The sequence below is a fragment of the Arachis ipaensis genome, chromosome B7 (genome assembly GCF_059453495.1).
Source record: "Arachis ipaensis isolate K30076 ecotype BB chromosome B7, ASM5945349v1, whole genome shotgun sequence".
NCBI classification, from domain to species: domain Eukaryota; kingdom Viridiplantae; phylum Streptophyta; class Magnoliopsida; order Fabales; family Fabaceae; genus Arachis; species Arachis ipaensis.
Window position 1 is genome coordinate 5,893,193 of NC_142442.1, and position 19,766 is coordinate 5,912,958.

At 34.2% G+C, this 19,766-nt stretch overlaps 4 protein-coding genes across 11 annotated transcripts; 2 read left to right on the forward strand and 2 right to left on the reverse strand.

Annotated features, from left to right (window-relative positions):
• Positions 1 to 326: 326 nt before the first annotated feature.
• Positions 327 to 5,533, forward strand: LOC107608566 (alcohol dehydrogenase-like 7). The gene is made up of 10 exons (XM_088494059.1): positions 327 to 601; positions 700 to 836; positions 928 to 974; positions 1,667 to 1,992; positions 2,667 to 2,749; positions 2,885 to 2,960; positions 3,084 to 3,142; positions 3,413 to 3,508; positions 4,106 to 4,270; positions 5,298 to 5,533. Exons 1-10 carry the CDS (start codon positions 550 to 552, stop codon positions 5,412 to 5,414), a joined length of 1,158 nt encoding a protein of 385 aa, XP_088350185.1. The 5' UTR covers positions 327 to 549; the 3' UTR covers positions 5,415 to 5,533.
• A 2,202-nt stretch (positions 5,534 to 7,735) lies between these two features.
• LOC107608564 (plasma membrane, autoregulation-binding site, misato segment II, myosin-like, tubulin/FtsZ protein) lies at positions 7,736 to 14,564 on the reverse strand. 8 transcript variants are annotated; one of them, XM_088492831.1, is made up of 12 exons: positions 14,280 to 14,564; positions 13,719 to 13,824; positions 12,247 to 12,785; positions 11,542 to 11,643; positions 11,388 to 11,428; positions 11,147 to 11,192; positions 10,912 to 10,987; positions 10,318 to 10,681; positions 9,560 to 9,809; positions 9,005 to 9,247; positions 8,810 to 8,929; positions 7,736 to 8,484 (listed from the first exon to the last, which is right to left on the reverse strand). In XM_088492831.1, exons 6-12 carry the CDS (start codon positions 11,151 to 11,153, stop codon positions 8,039 to 8,041), a joined length of 1,506 nt encoding a protein of 501 aa, XP_088348957.1. In that variant the 5' UTR covers positions 11,154 to 11,192; positions 11,388 to 11,428; positions 11,542 to 11,643; positions 12,247 to 12,785; positions 13,719 to 13,824; positions 14,280 to 14,564; the 3' UTR covers positions 7,736 to 8,038. The 8 variants fall into 8 exon arrangements, with proteins under 8 accessions (XP_088348957.1, XP_088348958.1, XP_088348956.1 ...); XM_088492832.1 differs by having other exon boundaries at positions 11,357 to 11,428; XM_088492830.1 differs by lacking the exon at positions 13,719 to 13,824.
• Positions 14,565 to 15,108: 544 nt separating this feature from the next.
• LOC107606581 (alcohol dehydrogenase-like 7) lies at positions 15,109 to 18,113 on the forward strand. Its single transcript, XM_088492835.1, has 10 exons — positions 15,109 to 15,389; positions 15,481 to 15,617; positions 15,725 to 15,771; positions 16,382 to 16,707; positions 16,951 to 17,033; positions 17,137 to 17,212; positions 17,334 to 17,398; positions 17,490 to 17,585; positions 17,653 to 17,817; positions 17,908 to 18,113. The coding sequence occupies exons 1-10, from the start codon at positions 15,338 to 15,340 to the stop codon at positions 18,022 to 18,024; spliced, it is 1,164 nt and encodes a 387-aa protein (XP_088348961.1). The 5' UTR covers positions 15,109 to 15,337; the 3' UTR covers positions 18,025 to 18,113.
• LOC107608565 (geranylgeranyl diphosphate reductase, chloroplastic-like) lies at positions 18,094 to 19,750 on the reverse strand. Its single transcript, XM_016310326.3, has one exon. It carries the CDS (start codon positions 19,596 to 19,598, stop codon positions 18,237 to 18,239), a length of 1,362 nt encoding a protein of 453 aa, XP_016165812.1. The 5' UTR covers positions 19,599 to 19,750; the 3' UTR covers positions 18,094 to 18,236.
• Between the last annotated feature and the right edge of the window lie 16 nt (positions 19,751 to 19,766).

A 19,766-nucleotide genomic window follows, 5' to 3' on the forward strand; every position in this document is an offset into this window, starting at 1 on the left:
GGATAGCTGCTGCTTCTTCTTTCCTTCCTCCTTCTTCTTCCATTTTTCCTTCACAAGAGTAGAAGCATTATTTTTCTCTTATTTTATTTTTATATTTTATAATTTTTTTATTATGGATAATTTAATCTAAAATTTTAATATTTAAGTAAAAAAGACGATTTTAAAACTTAGTTTTAAACATTAAAGATGATTTTGTATGCAAAAAAAATTAAAAACAAAAAAAAATTTCGACTTATAGACCAAAATCATCTTTAACCATATATTTATTTATTCTATTACATTATTAAACTTGATTTTAATATATTAAACTGTTATAAGAGTTATTTTATTATCATAATATAAATATTTTGTCGACACTATCAGAATTTTGTAGATTTGTCACTTATTTTTGTCCAATTTTTCCCCTAAAATTGTATAACATATTTTTTAGTTTTTTTTTTCCTATATATAATCACACACAATTATAAATGAGGAAGCAAGAGTTTGATTTGTAGCGTAAGATACTAATAAGACAGTGAAGGGCGTGAGGTTGGTTGTTTTTGAATCTCCATGGAAGAGAAAGCAGCAAGAACAATTGAAGGTCAACCCATAAGATGTAAAGGTTTGTGTGACAGCCATGAACAATTGAAGATGCAAGTTATTTTCTTTTTTTCCATTTTTTAAGGTTGCTATGTTTCATGTGTTTGAAACTTTGAATAGCGGCGGTTGGAAGAGAACCAGGGGAGCCATTGATCATTGAAGAGATTATTGTGGCGCCTCCAATGGCTCGTGAAGCAAGGATTAAAGTTATATGCTCTTCTCTTTGTTACAGCGATGTCACTTTTTGGAAGATCAAGGTTCATTGCAATCACTTTTTCTATTTACTTTTTAATTTAATTTCTCTCAATTATTTAGATTTTGAGTCTTTCATTTCATCCTTTGATGAAGGACCCCCCTGCAATTTGGCCAAGAATTTTCGGTCATGAGGCAATTGGGTGAGTTTCTGAAATCTCCTTATAGATTATTCATTCAAAATTAATTAATTAATTTTAATATACGAAAATGGGATTGCTATACTATACTATTTGTATGGTCATGTTCCATTCCATTTCATTAGTGGTTTGTGCTTTAATTTATGTACACTGAAAATTTGTAGTGGTCCTTTCATAAAAAGTTTCAACTTGTTTGTACAGTTGACTTTTTGTTTTTGTTTTGATTGATTCTGAATTTTGGGTTTTAACTCATTTTTCTTGTGAGATTTGCTAAATTGTTATGGAAAGCCATCTTCATATTGTTCTAATCTAATGGTAAGAAATAAGAGATTGAGCGTTAAAATTTAAAGTGGAAAATCACATATAGTTATTTTCGTATGAAGTTAATAGTTGAAAATTGTTAAATTATTTGATATGTTTGACTCTAAAATAGATACTCACGTACAGTTGTCTTTATATGAAGTTAATAATTAAAAACCGTTAGATTTTAATTTAGTTAAATATGTTAAATTATCTAACAAATTTTTAACTATATAAATTTCTACTTTGACTAAATTATTATCTAATAATTTTTAATTATCAATTTTAAGTGAAGATAATCACGAGTATTCACTAAAATTCAATGGTGATAAAGTAAGTGCGGAAAATATAAAAAAATTTAACTTCTAATAATTTTTTTTATTATTATTATACAGGATTGTGGAGAGTGTAGGAGAGGATGTGACTGAAGTTACAAAAGGAGACATGGTTGTTCCAATTTTCTTGCCAGATTGTGGAGAGTGTGTGGATTGCAAATCAGAAAAGAGCAACCTGTGTTCAAAATTCCCATTCAAAGTATCTCCATGGATGCCAAGATATGATAGTAGCAGATTCACTGATCTCAATGGACACATCATACACCATTTCCTTTTTGTTTCAAGTTTTACTGAGTACACTGTTGTTGACATTGCCAATCTAACCAAGATTCATCCACTTGTTCCTCCAAACAAAGCATGCCTCCTCAGTTGCGGCGTATCGACCGGTAACTAAAGAGAAAGATAAAGTAACCTTTTAGAATTCGAAAGCCATAAATTTATTCTTTAATCTTTATCAAATTATGTCCGTCCTAACAAAAAAAAGGAATAAAGTATATTTTTTGTTTTTAAAATTTGACAAAAATTTTTAAAATATTTTTAAGTTTTATTTTATTTTAATTTTATTCCAAAAGTTTTCTATTTGAATCAAATATATCCTGACGGGCTAATTTTTTTAAAATTTTAGGACCAATTTAACAACAATTTCTTAAAAATAATCTTTAATACAAGCAAATCAAACATAATTTTTATGCATTTTTGTTGGATTGGTTTTAAATTTTTTGAAAATTTAGCTCTCCATGGTATATTTCGTGCAAATCGAAAACTTTTAAGATAAAATTGAAACAAAATAAAATTTAAGGGTATTTTAAAATTTTTTATTAAATTTCAAAGACAAAAGATACACTTTACAAAATAAAATAAAAAAAATCTGTCGTACTTAAAACTATTTTGTACGAAAAAGACTAGTCTATTTCTCTTTTCGTTTCAAATGGTGAAAGATGATTTTGTACTATGTTATTTTAGTCAGTGACAAAATTAAAGCTTTGTTCCATCAAATATGCAACATTCATAATAAATTCATCTAATTCAATATTTTTGTTATTAAAATTTTTAATTTTAGGGGTAGGAGCTGCTTGGAAAGCAGCAAAAGTGGAACCAGGATCAAGTGTAGCTATTTTTGGACTAGGAAGCATTGGATTAGCGGTATGGTTTCTTAGATAATTAAACATATCTTTGTGTTATTATTATTATTATTATTATTATTATTATTATTATTATTATTATATATTGTATAGTTCTGTATCCACTAAAAATTGTTTTTGTTTTGGAAAAAACAAGGTTGCTGAAGGAGCTAGACTTTGTGGAGCAACTAAGATTATAGGTGTAGATGTCAACCCAGATAAGTTTGAAATTGGTAATGTAACTAACTATCTTCTCTTTCTATAACATCATCATCAAGTGTTTTAATTTGTCAAATAATATTAATGTTTTAAGAGATTAATTGGTTTCATGTGTTTAATTAATTTGTTTTTTTCAGGAAAAAAGTTTGGAGTCACTGACTTTATTCAAGCTGGAGGAGACAAATCTGTGAGCCAGGTCTTGCCATAATATTTGACTTTCTTTGGGATTTAAAAAAAAATGAATATAAAAAAAAATTAATTATTAGACCACAGTTAAATAAATCCACTAAAGAACTAACAAAAAATAATCAATAATTAATTATTATTTTTTTAAATTTCCTTGTACCTTCACTAGCCACCTACCCCAGTTTTCGCCAACTTTAAATCTTAAACCCTAATAATATTTTTTATTATATTATTATTATAGGAACATTTTTGAATAAGAGTTAATGTGGTTATGGAACAGGTTATTATAGAGATGACTAGTGGAGGTGCAGACTATTGCTTTGAATGTGTTGGAAGGGCATCATTGGTCCATGAAGCATATGCTTCTTGTAGAAAGGTATCTAATATTTATATTCTAATCTATGTCTCTCTCAAAATGTGATTAATTTATTAGTTTTTTAAGTATATTTGTTTTAAACCAAATTGAAATTCCATATTATTACTAGCAAATGTTCAAGATATAACTATTTCAAAAATTAATTTTTATATAATTTTTTAGTTGGTGTAATTCGCCAAAATGAGTGACGAGATGATATACAAAAATATAGACCGATTTAAAAAATCAGAAAATAGTCACGTGTCACGTAAAAAAAATGTATTTTGCTTTTCGCAATATATATATATATATATATAAATTATTTGTTACAGCCTGCAAAAAACTTAAACTCATATTCCTAAAAATTAACTTGTATGGCCAATCTTAAGAAAATTCACATTTTTTGAAAACTATATACAAATTTTTTAATTATAACCATTTATGTAATTTTTTTTAACAATTTAAGTTTTTGAGAAACGTAATTTTAAAATATAACATTACTATTAGAGCTTCTATGATAAAAAAATAAAATAAAAAAAATAAAAAAAAATAAAAACCGAAAATTCTTGAGAGAAGTGGTTAAAAGAAATTGAATTTGATGTTTAGTTTTGATTTTAGGGTTGGGGGAAAACAGTTGTTTTAGGAGTGGACAAGCCAGGATCTTGTTTGACGCTTAACTCTACTGAAGTCCTTTGTGATGGGAAGAGTCTCATAGGAGCCTTGTTTGGGGGACTCAAACCCAAGTCTCATGTCCCTATTCTCCTTAAGCGCTACATGGACAAGGTACGTTATTATTTGCTTCCTTTTTAATATTTAAGTCATATGACACTTGGTGCCTTGTATTTTAAGACACATGATACTAATTTTGAATTTTTTATTTTTAATATTGGAGTGGTAGCAGTATTTTTTTAAAATGTGGATTGTTGGGGTGTTATACTCAAATGTGGAATCGTTTAATTAGAGAAGCAGAAATCGGACCGTCCGATTTATTAGGGGTATAGAAATCGGACCGTCCGATTTCTAGAGGTACACAAATCGGACCGTCCGATTTGTAGAGGTACAAAAATCGAACCGTCCGATTTGTGGTTAAAAAATTAAAAAATTTGAGGTACAGAAATCGGACCCTCCGATTTGTGTACTTTCCACAGTTTTAAAAAATACCAAAAATTACAATGTTAAGATATATCACTACTTCTACTTCCATAATAAAAAAAATAGGGCCTTTCTCATATAAATGCCGGAAATAGTGGTAACAATTACTTATTGGTTTAATTATCATGATAGACTTTATAATTTTAAAAAATTTATAATTAAATTCTTACAAAACTTTAATTAGATCATTTTTAACTGTGTTTTGCTAAAAACAAACACAAAATATTATTTAAATATTGTTTTTAGTTTTAAGGTAAAATGAATTGTGAAATATTATAAAAGTCAATAACTAGAATTATTGTAATTTTTTATGGAAAAAAATGAAGTTAATTTTGATGCACTCACAGTGTAACGTGTACTCAATTACATAATACCACATAAGTAAAAATAACTATCTTTCACAATCATTTAAAAGAACGGATGTGATTACACGATAGTATAAAATGATAGTACATCAAAATTAAACTAAAAAAAATACTATTACAAATATAATTAAAATCTTTATCTAATATGTATGCTTGATATCAACTTTAAATGGTAAAACTGAATTATAAATTCAATAAAATTATATGAATTTACAGAACAGTTAAACTTTATTTATATGTTATAAGAAGTGATAATAAAACATAAATTTTGTAATGTGTTGTACTATTTTCAGGAACTGAATTTGGATGAGTTTATAACACATGAAGTGGACTTTAAGGACATCAATAAAGCATTCGATTTGCTGCTTAAAGGGGAGTGTCTCCGATGTGTGATTTGGATGGATAAATAATTACTTCATTCTTTTATGCACTTATTAGCTTTCTTGCTTTCATTTTCTGTTGATAGGGAAAAAATACATATCCAACTTTGTAACTTGTTCAATAATAAAATAACCCATGCATTGATAAAGTGATTCTTAAACCAAGTTTATTTCCCATCTTTTTAAGGCCCGTAAGTTTAGGAATCAAATTGAATATTCTCTCGTAAAATATCTGTATATGATAATATCAGATATGACGTATCAACCAAATGAAATCAAACCACTTATAAAAAGACATATATCAAAAATAAAACAGTTTCGTATATAACACAAAAACAAAAACACCGTCCTAACCATCCACAAACAAGGCAAAAATTCAATAATTTTTACGGCATTCTCGTTAAAAAAGTCAAATTTTCGTTATTATTATCTAAAAGGTAAAGACTCCAGAAAATTAACACCTAAAAAGTCTCTTACCAATAGCCAAAGTTAAGCTGCTTCTCATTCGTGTAATGTACCATATCATCCAAAACTTCATTCTCTAACGTTACTTTATATTAAAAAGATTTTCTAATTACTAAATCTACATCCCTCTCTTCTTTATGGATTTAGATTCTTCTTGTCACATTAATAATCTTTTTGCTAGATGCATATTTTTTTATATGCTATCATTGCCTAACAAAATTAGGTAAAACTCAAAAGCTTAGGACTATAAGTAACTAACACAGAATTGAAGAGACTCATTGGATCACCATGGAACACAAAATAACAAGAACAAGTGAGGCTCAACCCATAAGATTTAAAGGTGTGTGTTCCATAATTCCATGATAATGGAAGTTCCAATTTGAAGTTGATAGGTTAGTTTTAGTGTTTTAATTTTGATTGGAAGCTATGTAATAATGCATGTAGCTGCGGTTAGTCAAAAACAAGGTGAGCCATTGAGCATTGAAGATATCATTGTGGCACCACCAATGGCTCATTGGCTTGTGAAGCAAGGGTTAGAGTTATATGCACCACTCTTTGTCAGGTTGATCTCACATTCTCACTTTTTTGGAAGATTAAGATTATTGCTTACAAATTACCATCATTTTCTTCTTTCATTTCAAATTAATGATCTCATTATCAATGTGTATTCATGTTTTTAAACAATGTCCTCTTGTGTGTTTTGAACAAGGTTCTGAGAACTGAATCGGTCATCAAATTGCTCTAACTACTAGTTTACTAGTTCATTGGTTCAACTGTGATTCAACCAGAATAACTGTTTTATAATAAAATAATAAATAAAATATAAATAAACACACTAAAACATCAATATAGTCATTATAAACTTTAAAATATCATCCAAATTAAAAGTACTACATTAACCACAATGTTATCATGTTATCCAAATACAAACTCAAAAGGCAAATAAGAAAAGAAACAACCAAATATGAAATGCCAATATCAAAGTTTGTCATCAATCATCAAAATCCGCAAAAAGAACATCAATCCAATAATCTCAAGGACAACAATAATTGAAGAACAATAATAGAACAATAATTAACAACAGAACAACATGATAACAGAATCAAAGAAAATCACTGTAAAAACAAAAAAAAAATTAATGACAATAGAAGAATAATAGCATAACAGAATCAAGAACATCATCAACAATTCTAAACCACAGTAATGACAACAATAATTGAAGAAGAAAAATCACATAACAATCCTAAACCAATTAAAACAATTACAGTAAAAAATACCTTCTAGAGCACAGAGGTTAGGGACACGACGGAAGGCTGGATGCGACAGAATTGGAGAAGAGGTGGTCTGGACCGCTGTGGAACTGCAGCCGAGGAGGATGGAGCGCAGTGAAAATAGAGCAAAAGAGGGTGGAGGGCAGCGGATGCGAGACGAGTTGCAATGGGGACAACAACTTCGAGCAGTGGCGGAGACGAGCGTAGTGGAGATGGCTGCTTCGAGCAGCTGTGACGGCCGTAGTGACACCACGGTGGCTGGACGAAGCAAATGATGGGATTTTTCTTTTGCCGAGGGAAGGAGGAGCTCGAGAGGAAGTTGATGCTACTACTGAGTGCTGAGCTCAGAGTAAACAAATTAGGGCTACCCTTTTTATATATATTAATAAATGAAACAGCATCATTTCTCCTCAAATTTGAAAACCGGCCGAGTTCAGGTTCTGGTCCGATTTGACCGCACAGTTCTCGGCTGGTCCAACAGTCAAAAGGCAATTTTTAACCAGGCAATTATGCTTATAAGCTGAACCACTATCCTTGTCGATTTTCGGTTCGACTAGTCCGACCGACCGATTCAAACCGGTTTTCAGAACCTTGGTTAAAAGACAACACAAATCAAGTGCAATATAATCCGTGTTAAATTATTTTGCAACGGAAGTGTCACAGCAAGATCTCAAATCATGATTACCTTGACAGAGGGATCGTGGGATACATGTGAGAAAAACCCCTTAAGACACAAATAAACAGGTAAAAGAAAGAAATTAAGACAGCAAAAACTATGTACGTTGGGAAATTGATCACCGAAAGGCATAGCGCTATAAACAGCCAGAAAGGCACAGTTCTAATCATTACTATCCAATGCAATGACCATAGTTATAAATGTTTCCTCACTTGGTTTCTCTAAAGAACAACGTACGTGTTCTAGTCTGAATCGGATGACAGTTGGGGAGGACACAATGTTGCAACCATTTTAGACAACATTTCTTCCATTTCTTCCAAATCTTCCCTTCCAAAGCCCCAACCCCGAAGTAATTGTGCCCCAGCTGCTCCCCGATCAATTCCGAATCGGTGAAGGTTTTGCAATCTACTCTCAACAAATGGTAGGATAGCATTGCTGGAGCGTAATCTGGCAGCCATTGGAATGGAATAGACGTCCAGGGATCCTTTTGATGAAGAATTAGTTATCGGACCGCCCATCAACTCACCATGCTGGCCAACTTGGTTTCCAAATATCGATGGAAAAGACAATGGAATGGGAAGCGGACAAAGAGCAACAGATAAATGGTAGAACATTGGATTTGTTTCGGCACATTGAAAAGCAGCATCAACTGCATCCTTTACTTGGGAAACCGAAGCACGATGGCTACCTATTGAACCAAAGTGGTGAAGCATTTCAGGCAAAAATAAACCGCATAGGGAACACAACTTGGGGAGAAGCAACAGAAGAGAAAAATAAATAATGAAATAGGAAGCCAACATCACAATCATGTTCACAATAAGTCTTTCTCATTGATGAAGTTGAGCTGAGATGCAGAGAATATACTGAAAACGAACTATGCTTACTTCATCCAATTTAAGTCGGACAATATTGTTTTGAAAGACACAGACAGGAGGGGAAAAAAGAACAGAACAGAGAGGAAGAAAGGTGAGAGAATGAAGAGGAGGAAGAGAAGTAACCTTTAGAAACAATACCTGATGCATAAGCTCCATGGACTGTCAAGCATTCAACTCCCTGCATGTCTTCAACATCCTCTGCTATTTGAGGGGTCAATGGATGCAAATTTTCTAATAAAGATTGTTCGCTCTGTCCCCCTGAATTACAAGAATAAGACCAATGAAATAAAGTTCTATCAAGATTGAATAAAAATTACTTCACATCACATGTACCAAATAAAGCAGGCGCTGGTATGGCAACATCTAGAATTGACACCATATTCTGCCTCCCTTGTCCTGATAACATTTGTATGACTCCATGAAGATCAACAGCCCCAGAGACAGAAGATGCAGGTGTAGTAGGGCCAATTGGGTCCATTCTAAAAGGAAGACTAATGGAGTGTAGTGCAGCAGCATAAACTGCACTTGAGTGGTAATGTTTCTCATCTTCAATGTGGAGGAATTTGGAAACTTTACCTGCGAAATTATATGGAAAAAAAAAAAAAAAAAAAAAAAAACTCGATCCTGAATAAGATTTTGAAAAAAGGTTCAGAAGAAGTGAATAATGGTATTGGCCGTGTTTCTGCAAGCCAATATCGACACTATCGGTGAGGCAAATTGTATAAACATTAAAACAGCTTATATAAAATTCAGGGCTGTGGAGACAGCTAACCAGTTAAATCAGTAAACTATCAGAATGTTAAACATCAGGCCTTTCTGCCAATTACCAAAAAAGCATGTTGACTAGTGAGTTGTCGAACGTGATAAATTCATTAAAGAGAATATTACCTTTACTCAAGGAGGGCATACCAAGAGGGACAATAAGTTTAGAGTAGGATGAGAGTCTTGAAAATGATACAGCATCGTGAAGATCCTCCAAGACTGTACGCTTCTTGCTCTGAAGACTTGTGCATGCACGATGGCCTTGGACAGCATACAGCAAAACAGGAGTATTTGTATATTCATCTACAATATTCTCTAGAAACTCTTCGGCCACAGCAGAGAATCCTCCAGAGTCGTCAACTACAAATTGAAAGCCCTGCCAACATTTTAAACTTGTTTAAGACAAATCAAACTAAAATGATTGTTCTCCCAGAACCTAAAAGAGGAAGATTATGGTTAGTCAAAATTCAAAACACTATGCTTTGAGTCATCATACCAATAATAACCATTGATTGAAAAATCCGAAACCAAAATTTACAGAGAAACACGAAAAATGGGATAACCAAAAACCATTGCACTAATATTTTCTATATAGCCATTACTACTTTTGGTAACAATTTATTTTCAAGTTCCTACAATATTGGGTAGAAGAATAAGCCTTGAAATTAGTAGCTTTGATCCTTAAATATAATCTTTTCCTAAATACAAGCCATAATAGGCAGTGGGTCCATATATATGGAAAGGAAATTAAAAAAAATGAAAAGTAAATTGAATTGTAACGTAGTAGATACCAAAAGATATTGCTTCACTAAAAAGATTAAAGATATAAGAGAAATATCTCCTAAAACCAACAACTACAAGACACAAAAGAAGTGATAGTATACCTGTATATGATCACACTCTTCAACAAAAAATCGTAGCCTGTCACTAATTTCTTCCCCTTGCAAATCCCAAGAAAAGGAATCCTTTCCAATTCCGTAATTGTTGAAGTTCTCAGCATCCATCCAAACCCCATTTAGTTCATAGAGACTCTGGGGATGATAATGTACTTTTGAGTAGTCCGTCCAAAACTGTACACCATTTTCTAGACTTTCAACTATATCCTTATCCTGATACTCACTTTGAGAACCATTGCTTGAACCACTAGTGTCATTAGTCACAATCAAATTTTCCTCTTCCTCATACAGTCTTTGTAGGAACAAATTTTTCTTATGAGGTTCACAGGCCTGGGTGGAAATCTTACCTGTCCTGCACATTGGTCTATGGACACTCAGCGCATAAACAAAATTTAAACTAAAGATTTATGATAAATATAACTGATGAAGTACGTTTCATGTCCAATAGAACAAGCAAGCAGTAAGTGAATAGAGCACCAAAAGGCTCCAGCTAGATATTTGTAGAAAATTGCCATTTTTTATTTTTATTCAACCTTATAAAATTTGAGTTTTCTCAAACAGGCATAGACTGAAAGGTCTCACCAAGTAACAACATCTGATGGAAAGGAGGTAACCTCCTTATATAATGTACCATGTGAGCTCAAAGATCCAAGTGAACCTGAAAAAGTTAACACAAAGTGTAAAAATATATGAAGTGGGAAATGGGGAGACAACGATGTTTCATTTTTGAACCAGGAAGAACAATAAAAGCATAAAGAATTAATATTATGCTAAAATATTTTTCACCAATAGATATCATCATGACAACATCAAGTACCTCTCATGTTTATTGAAAGTAGGCGAGGAGTGTATGTAAGAATGCCCTGCAGATATTGAAGTAGCACGGTGTGAGTATGAGTTGAAACTCGAATGACTTTAATCCACATATTCATATCATCCCATTGCCATTTTCCTTTCCCACAGCTAAAATATGCCAACTAGACACTAATCTATTAGTTAATCATAACCCAGATGAATTAACTAATACTTATTTGTATTCGTGTCATGAGAATAGGTACATGTAGTGAGGCAAATAGATAGCAGCAGACCAATTGGATGACTGCAAATACAAGATGTTAAGATCTCATTAAATCATCTACCAACATAGTTTTTAACATACAAAATTTTCTTAAAAGAAGGCTACAATGCTAGTTCAATCTCAAGAAATTGCACCTGTTGCGTTACACCAGTACGATAAAGCACATCCATGTTAAGATCATGATTCTTGAAGAATGAATCAGCATTAGGGTCTCCAGCCAGCCCAAGAAGCTCATCCTTACAATTGAACACAAATATGCATGATTAGACAATTAAACCTCAATATAAATTCTTTCCAAGATAACCAGAAAAACAGAAACCCCAACTGTGAGAAAATGAAAGGTTTAGAACAGTTAGTTGCTAGCAAAATATTTGAGGCAAACAGCTCTAACAGGAAAATGAAAGGCATCTTTTTTTTTTTTTTTTTCTGTGATGGTGGTATTTTGGTGTTTTTTTGTTGGTGGTGGGGGGTTTAAATGCTCTCTGAAAACTTTAGACATGCAATGATCTCCATAAAAGTAAGGAAAATGTTGTATTGCTCACAACAAGAAAAAGTAGTAATAACAACTCCATTGACTACACACTGAAAAGGAAAACTGTGATCACATAATGTACTCAAACGAAGTATTTTACTAACTACATGTTGAACCGAAGCTTCTGAATAATCGTTATAGCAGGAAGATTCTCACTTAACAAAATTTCACTCTTTTCAATAACAGCAATAAATGCAGAAACACTCGCTTAACTAGAAAAAAGCATTAAAAATCATAAATCAGCATTAAAGTATATTAAATAGAAAATGATATTAGCATAGGGAATGGGCCAAGTAGGATGTGAAACCTGAAAGTTCCAAAAGTGAGAGCCAACGTAATTGGCAAAATCGCCGACTTGGATAGTTACAAGTTCTTTCATCTTTACTTCCTACTGCAGCTGCAGCCAATTATGCGACGGCAGTGGTGGAGGACGGTGCGGCAGTGAAGCACGACGGAGAGGCGAGGAAGGTAAGAGATGGTAGGGGTGGGGATGTGAGACCAAGGTTGTCCTTTTACTTCTTTTTCTTTTTGGTCGGGACTCTTTTTTTTTGTTGAGTGAGAGAAACCATCTATTAAGAATGGGCTAAGCTTAAAAACCACAAGTTGGGCCAACCGACTCAATTAGTTTCTAGCCTAATATTCTTGTTCTCAACAGAAATTAGAGAAGCACTAGTATCCTATCCTATGTTAATATCTTAACATCCGGTTATTTGGCCCCGCATTTGAGATGCGTGTCAATTATCCTTATTCCTATGCCTTTGTTTGCTTTCCTGTAGCTGAACAGGTCTCATTTGCATGTGCTTTGAAATGTTCTGACAGCTGGAAGTTCCAAAGTCTTACCACCATCTGATCAGATATGAAAATTTCAAAAGTTAATTAAGTACCTGTTAGTTAATTCAAAGGAAATAAATGTAAAATCAATGCATCAAACAACTATGTTGAAAATCCCTTACGCTACATATGCATTATTGCTGTAAATTTTATCTATAAAAAGCAAGGTTCTGAGAACCGGACCGGTCATCGAACCGCTCTAGTCATTGGTTCACTGATCCAACCGGTCTAACAGTGGTTCAACCAGAAAAATGATTTCAGAATAAAATAATAAATAAATTATAAATAAACATCTTAGAATATAGAAGCAGCTTGTCAGTGACTATTGAAAGAAATGCCAATTCAAATAGTACAAATTGTGAAGATATCAGATAATTCCATGATATATTGAAAGAAAGCCAATAAACAACACTATAACCACTGTTCCAACCTGAGAGAATACAAAGCTAAATTAAAACAGTAAATACAGAAAGTAACATTTCAAAGAGAGATAACAAGTATATCAATACTCAATACTCTTTTATTATCCTATTCCGCAACATATGCAAGCTATAATGTACAAATACTTCGTTTCTACTCAAATATCTGTACCATAGGCGTATTTGCATCATATACTATTAAATTAAACTTCCTAATTGTGACTATAGTTTTGATAAAATGGCCGTATTTACAGATTCCTATTTGTGCAAAACGGAAGGCAAGACTAGCTAGCTTTAATTCTCTTACAAGAAACTAGCATAACTTGGAAAACAACAATGATAAAGCCATGAAGAGATTCTATTAGTTCCTACTAAACAAAACAATTAGATCAAAACTAAGGGTGAATTTTCAGTATTAAGAAATCAACTGTGTCTCTTGAATCTCCAATTCAATTACGCCAGTAATCCAAAGAGTTGACTTATTATACAATGAACAAGTGCAGAAATAGAAGGAAAGATGAAGAGGCACCAGAGGGCAGAAAAAGAGTTAGTTTTCTTGTTCCTGCAAGTGTGGGCACGCGCTGACGCTGTGGAAATCCTTTTGCTGGTTCAGATTGCCATTTTCCTTCTCAGTTCTGATAAAGAACATTGACAACTGAGAAAGATGATCAACCAGAGCCACAAAACACACAACAGCACACCAGAATCCAGAACCCACAGCAGCAGCAGCACAGCCAGAAAATTAATAGCAGCACAAAATTAATACTACCAACAACATTCAGCAACAAACAGCTTTGATTTGATTTCCATTTTTAGCATTCAGCAACAAACATTACAAAACAGCAACAAGTAATCCCTAATCACTAAACCTGAGATTAATAAAGCTAAACAAAAATTTCAATAATGATTTGATTTCTATTTTTAGCAGCAGAAAATTTCAACAAAAATTTCAGGAATTAAAAAAAGAGCAGCAGCACAAAATCAATTATTTGATTTTCCAGTAATCCATTCACTATTTCACATTCAAAAGTAAGCAAACAGAGCACAAAAGGAAGAGAAGAACCGAAGAAGTGAAAGCAGTGCCACTAACCTTCGACGGAGACACGGACGGCGACCGGCGAGACGACGGGAAGCGGCGACACGGCGGCGAGCTGCTCCAACCTCGAACAGAGAAGCCAGGGAGGACGGGGACAGGGGGAAGGAGGACGCCGAGCTACAAGAGAGGACGCGGAGGCGCCGACAGCACGGACGGCGGCGGCAGAACCGTTGCAGGGAGAACCTAGGGTTTTGGTTGCGTGATTTTGAACTTTGCTTCAGAGTTGAGAGGGATAGTGATGGGAGGGAGGGGGGGTTGGGGGAAGGAGGGTGAGTGAGTGAGGGCTGAACGTTGGGTTTTTTTTTAAAACGGCACCGTTTATCAAGAATAGGCCGGTTACCAGTCCAGTCCAACCGGTCGATTCCCAGACGATTCAACAGTTTTCGAATGAACGGTCATTAGTAACAGACCGGACCGTTTTCATTATTGGTTTTTGGTTGGATCGATTCAACAAGTCGGTTCGAATATTCAGTTATAAATATTTTCAATTTACAAAAAAATATTCAATTAATTCTAATATTGTTTATACTATGAAGGACTTAAAAAAAATATATAAAAATCTAATTAAAAATTTGGTCAAATTATAAAGGCCAACAAAATTATTAAATCTTATTTAAAAGGCAAAGGCTTTAGAAAAATCGACACCAAAAAAAGTTTATTATCAAACGCCAAAATTAAGCTGCTTCTTCTCATTTCAATAATGTACTGTATCGTCCAAAACTTCATTCTCTAACATTACTTTATATTAAAAAGATTTTCTAATTCCTAAATCTGCATCGCTCTCTTCTTTATGTATTAAGATTCTTCTTGTCACATTAATAATGTTTTTGCTAGATGCATATTTTTTTTATGGTATGATTGCCTAACAAAATTGAAGTTAAAACTTCAAAGCTTAGGCTCCATTCCCAAATAATATGGACCACACACATTATTGTAACGTAACATTATCATTTGACACATATTTACTCTAAGACTTATTATAAGCTCAGCAACCGACACCCTTTGTACATAACTAAGACACAGAATTGAAGAGACTCAGTTATTGGATCACCATGGAAAACAAAGTAGCAAGAACAAGTGAAGCTCAACCCATAAGATGTAAAGGTGTGTGTTCCATAATTCCATGAAAAATGGAAGTTCCAATTTGAAGTTGATATGTTAGTTTTAATTGGAAGCTATGTGATAATGTATGTAGCTGCGGTTAGTCGCAAACAAGGTGAGGCATTGAGCATTGAAGAGATCATTGTGGCACCACCAATGGCTTGTGAAGCAAGGATTAAAGTTATATGCACCACTCTTTGTCACGTTGATCTCACTTTTTGGAACACTAAGGTTATTGCTTACAAATTACCATCATTTTCTTCTTTCATTTCAAATTAATGATTTCATTATCAATGTGTATTCATGTTTTTAAACATGTCTTTTTGTGTGTTTTGAAGGACCCTGCTTCAATTTGGCCAAGAATTCTGGGTCATGAGGCAATTGGGTAAGAGAATTTGCGAAATATGGTCGGTTTCTTTTATTTATTTATTTTCTGTTTTTTGTTTTTATTTAAAGATTTTTTTGGTAAAATTCTATTTTCTATTCTTATTTCCTGCTTGTATTTTTTTATAATTTTAAAATAAAAATATTAAAAATAAAAATAAAAACACAAATAAAATAGATATATTCTCTGTTTTTCTTTTATGAATTTAATTTGATTTAATTTATTATCATTAAAAAATGAATTTCACTATTGACTCTCTATATATATATATATATTATTAAACAGTTTTATACATATATCTAATTATGTAATGTTATATTAGTAAAAATAACTACATGTAATTAATTTGAGTTGGTCGAATGGTTAGCTCACTCGTCCGCTAGTGTCGGAGGTTTGAATCCTGCTAGCTACATGCAGCAACTCATTGGCCAGCGACTTGATGAATTAGTCCTTGACGTGTTGTATTGAGTTGAGGATACTGTAGACAACAAAAAAATAACCACATTTTACGTTGAAAAAAAAATATAATTGGACGACTATTTAAAATATTTTACGCTGTCAATACACTAAAATTAAATTCATACTATTTGTGTTTCTTTATGTAATGCAGGGTTGTGGAAAGCATAGGAGAGAATGTAACTGAAGTTGCAAAAGGAGATGTAGTTATGACAATATTCTTGCCAGATTGTGGAGAGTGTGTGGATTGCAAATCAGAAAAGAGCAACCTGTGTTCAAAATTCCCATTCAAAGTATCTCCATGGATGCCAAGATATGATAGTAGCAGATTCACTGATCTCAATGGAGACATCATACACCATTTCCTTTTTGTTTCAAGTTTTAGTGAATACACTGTCGTTGACATTGCCAATCTAACCAAGATTCATCCCCTTGTTCCTCCAAACAAGGCATGCCTCCTTAGTTGTGGTATCTCGGCCGGTAATTTTTCTATCGCGAAGCATAAAAACATTATTAGAGTTTGTTTTGTTTGATTCAGGTATTTTCGCAGACGAGTTTGATATGTTAAATTTATCAACCATATTATGTATACACAAAAAATAAGATACTCTATAAGATTAGTATAATATGGTCATGAATAAATACAAGATTACTCTTAGTATCTTATTCATAAGTCAACAATATTCATCAAATTCAATATGTTGATTAAATTTCTATCTTTAGGGCTAGGTGCTGCTTGGAGATTAGCAAATGTAGAGCCAGGTTCAACTGTTGCTATTTTTGGGTTGGGAAGCATTGGATTAGCAGTATGAATTTTTAATATAATATAAATTTCAATCTGTATGATTTCTATGTTTTGTGAGGGTTTTTATATACAACATGATCATTGAAATTGGTTGGTTTTGAAAGGTTGCTGAAGGAGCTAGATTTTGTGGAGCAACTAGAATTATTGGTGTGGATGTTAAGCCAGAAAAATTTGAAATTGGTAATTTCACTTTCTGTTTAATAACATAACATAGACTCATCAAATTCTAGGTATGCTGCTTCTTTATGTTACTTACCATTATGATGCTTACATTATGAAATTGTTGTTCATATACACACAGCAAAAAAGTTTGGAGTTACTGATTTTGTTAATGCTGGAGAATGTGGAGACAAATCTCTAAGCCAGGTACTCTATAAAGCTCCAATGATGTTTGTTTTAACTTAAAGGACATAAGAATGAGATTGATTATAGTTATTACTGTGTGGTTTTGGAGCAGATAATTATAGATATGACTGGTGGTGGAGCAGATTACTGCTTTGAATGTGTTGGTTTAACATCATCAGTTCATGAAGCATATGCTTCTTGTAGAAAGGTCTCTCTCTCTCTCTCTCTCTCTCTAACCATAGTTGATGAAATCATTAGTTGTTTTCTGGATTCAGGGTTGGGGAAAAACAATTGTTTTAGGAGTGGACAAGCCAGAATCCAAGTTGAGTCTTAACACTAGAGAGATCCTCTTCAATGGGAAGAGCCTAATTGGATGCTTATTTGGAGGACTCAAACCCAAATCTCATGTCCCTGTTCTCCTTAAACGTTACATGGACAAGGTACTTTAACATTATGCAAATTCTATGGTAATTGTTTAGAGTTTAGACCTCTTTTTGTTCCTCTATTACTGATGGCAAAATTATTGACAGGAACTAAAGTTGGATGAATTTGTCACTCATGAGTTGAAATTCAAAGACATCAACAAAGCTTTTGATTTACTGATGAAAGGAGAGTGTCTGAGATGTGTAGTTTGGATGGACAAATGACTTCATTCTTTTGTATGTATTTTTAATGGTGTGAGATAACCTTGCCAAATTTTAATAAAAGTGCTAGTGTTCTAGACTTTCTCGTAAAATTATGTTATGTCATACTATTTCTTTTCAACATATAATAATTCCCAAAAATCAAGAAGATAGATAAAACACTAACAAAGATTCATGAAACAAAACCAAAGTTGTTACAACATGGTTATCATCATCTAAAGTATCAAACCTTCCATTTTTCTCCCTAAAATGTTACACTTCACCAAACTCCCAATAGTGTTCATAACCATCTTAGCATCATCCAAAACTCTCCCTTTAGCTAACTTCTTATACAAGTAACTCTCAAAAGTCATTCTTTGAACATACTCATCCCCACAAAGCTCCACCAATGCCTCCTTAGCAGCGTTACTACCGTAGAAAACCCTCTGCAACAGATCCAAAAACCGGAACATACTAGTATATTCCCCATCCCAAATTTTCAGATACTCCCTTCTTAGATCATGTTCGTCAATCATTTTAAGACCCCCCTCTGATGCCTTAACCACGGCGTTTCCGCAAACTCGGCCCGATTTCGCGGCGAAGTATATTCCTTCGCCGGAGCACTTAGTGACGTAGCCTGCTGCGTCACCAACGAGTGCCACGCGTCCTTTGACTCTCACGGGACGCGGGTGCTCTGGAATAGGGTGGGCCTCTACCTTGATCAATTTTCCACCGTTGATCTTGTCACGGACTCTATCCCTGATCCCTCTCTGGAGCAACTTAATATCCTGCTTCGAGCGCACAGTACCGGTGCCCACTGCCACGTGGTCACATTTGGGAAACACCCAACCGTAGAAATCGGGAGATACGTCGTTGCCTACGTACATCTCGGCGAGATTTTCATAATGCGCCATTTTCTCGTCCGGTAATCTGATTCTCTCCTGGAACGCGATTGCGCAGGTGTAGTCGCCGGCGCCGATTGATTTTGCGACGCGGCTGTTTGCTCCGTCCGCGCCGATCACGACGTCGACGGCAAGGCTCCGCCGGTAGGTGTTTTGTACGGTGTAGTGTATAGTGTAGGGAGCGGTCGGCGACGGAGGTAGGTCGACAGCCGTGACGAGGGCGGAGATGACGGTGGCACCGGCGGATGCGGCGCGTGAACGGAGGAAAGAGTCGAGGACCTCGCGGCGGAGCATGGCGATGAACTCGTTGGATTTTAGAGTTTTGCCGAAATCGACGGCGATGTTGGAAGGAGAGAAGATGCGCATGCGTGTGACGTGGCGGTCGACCAGGTGGAGAGGGATGGAGAACTCGTCGAGCATGCAGAGAGGGATTGCGCCGCCGCAGGGTTTGGCCGCGGACGGCGGGTTGCGCTCGAAGAGAAATGTCTCAACGCCTCCAGCTGCCAGGGCCTCCGCGGCGGAGGATCCGGCTGGGCCGCCACCGATCACCGCCGCGCGGAGCTTCCTGCCGGCGATGGACGGGTGAGTAGATTTGGAGGCTATGATGGTGAGTTTGTTAACATGCAATTTGGATTTTGAGCTTTTGGTTTTTGTGTTCAGTGAAAATGGTGAAAAAGTTAGAATTTTTGCCGCCATTGATGAAGATGGAGAATGAGAATTGGGGTTTTGGGGTTTTTGTTGAAAAAATGCAAGTATTTAGGGTTTATTTTGTTATAAATCTGAGCTCTAGATCTTGAAACTAGATGAGAAAGTTAGTAAGCAACATAAAAATATTCATCTTTTTTGAACTTCCATGTGCTAGCA

Bases quoted from the DNA above. Each gene is read 5' to 3' on its own strand.
- LOC107608566 (XM_088494059.1), top strand. From the start codon at position 550: ATGGAAGAGAAAGCAGCAAGAACAATTGAAGGTCAACCCATAAGATGT. The intron at 602-699 runs GTTTGTGTGACA...AACTTTGAATAG, and splicing joins TCAACCCATAAGATGTAAAG to CGGCGGTTGGAAGAGAACCA. The intron at 1,993-2,666 runs GTAACTAAAGAG...TTTTAATTTTAG, and splicing joins CAGTTGCGGCGTATCGACCG to GGGTAGGAGCTGCTTGGAAA.
- LOC107608564 (XM_016310323.3), bottom strand. From the start codon at position 12,318: ATGAAAGAACTTGTAACTATCCAAGTCGGCGATTTTGCCAATTACGTT. The intron at 10,988-11,146 runs GTACTTGATGTT...TAACTTTTTCAG, and splicing joins ACTTTCAATAAACATGAGAG to GTTCACTTGGATCTTTGAGC. The intron at 10,682-10,911 runs GTGAGACCTTTC...ACCAATGTGCAG, and splicing joins CCATCAGATGTTGTTACTTG to GACAGGTAAGATTTCCACCC.
- LOC107606581 (XM_088492835.1), top strand. From the start codon at position 15,338: ATGGAAAACAAAGTAGCAAGAACAAGTGAAGCTCAACCCATAAGATGT. The intron at 15,390-15,480 runs GTGTGTGTTCCA...TAATGTATGTAG, and splicing joins TCAACCCATAAGATGTAAAG to CTGCGGTTAGTCGCAAACAA. The intron at 17,586-17,652 runs GTCTCTCTCTCT...TTCTGGATTCAG, and splicing joins CATATGCTTCTTGTAGAAAG to GGTTGGGGAAAAACAATTGT.
- LOC107608565 (XM_016310326.3), bottom strand. From the start codon at position 19,598: ATGGCGGCAAAAATTCTAACTTTTTCACCATTTTCACTGAACACAAAA.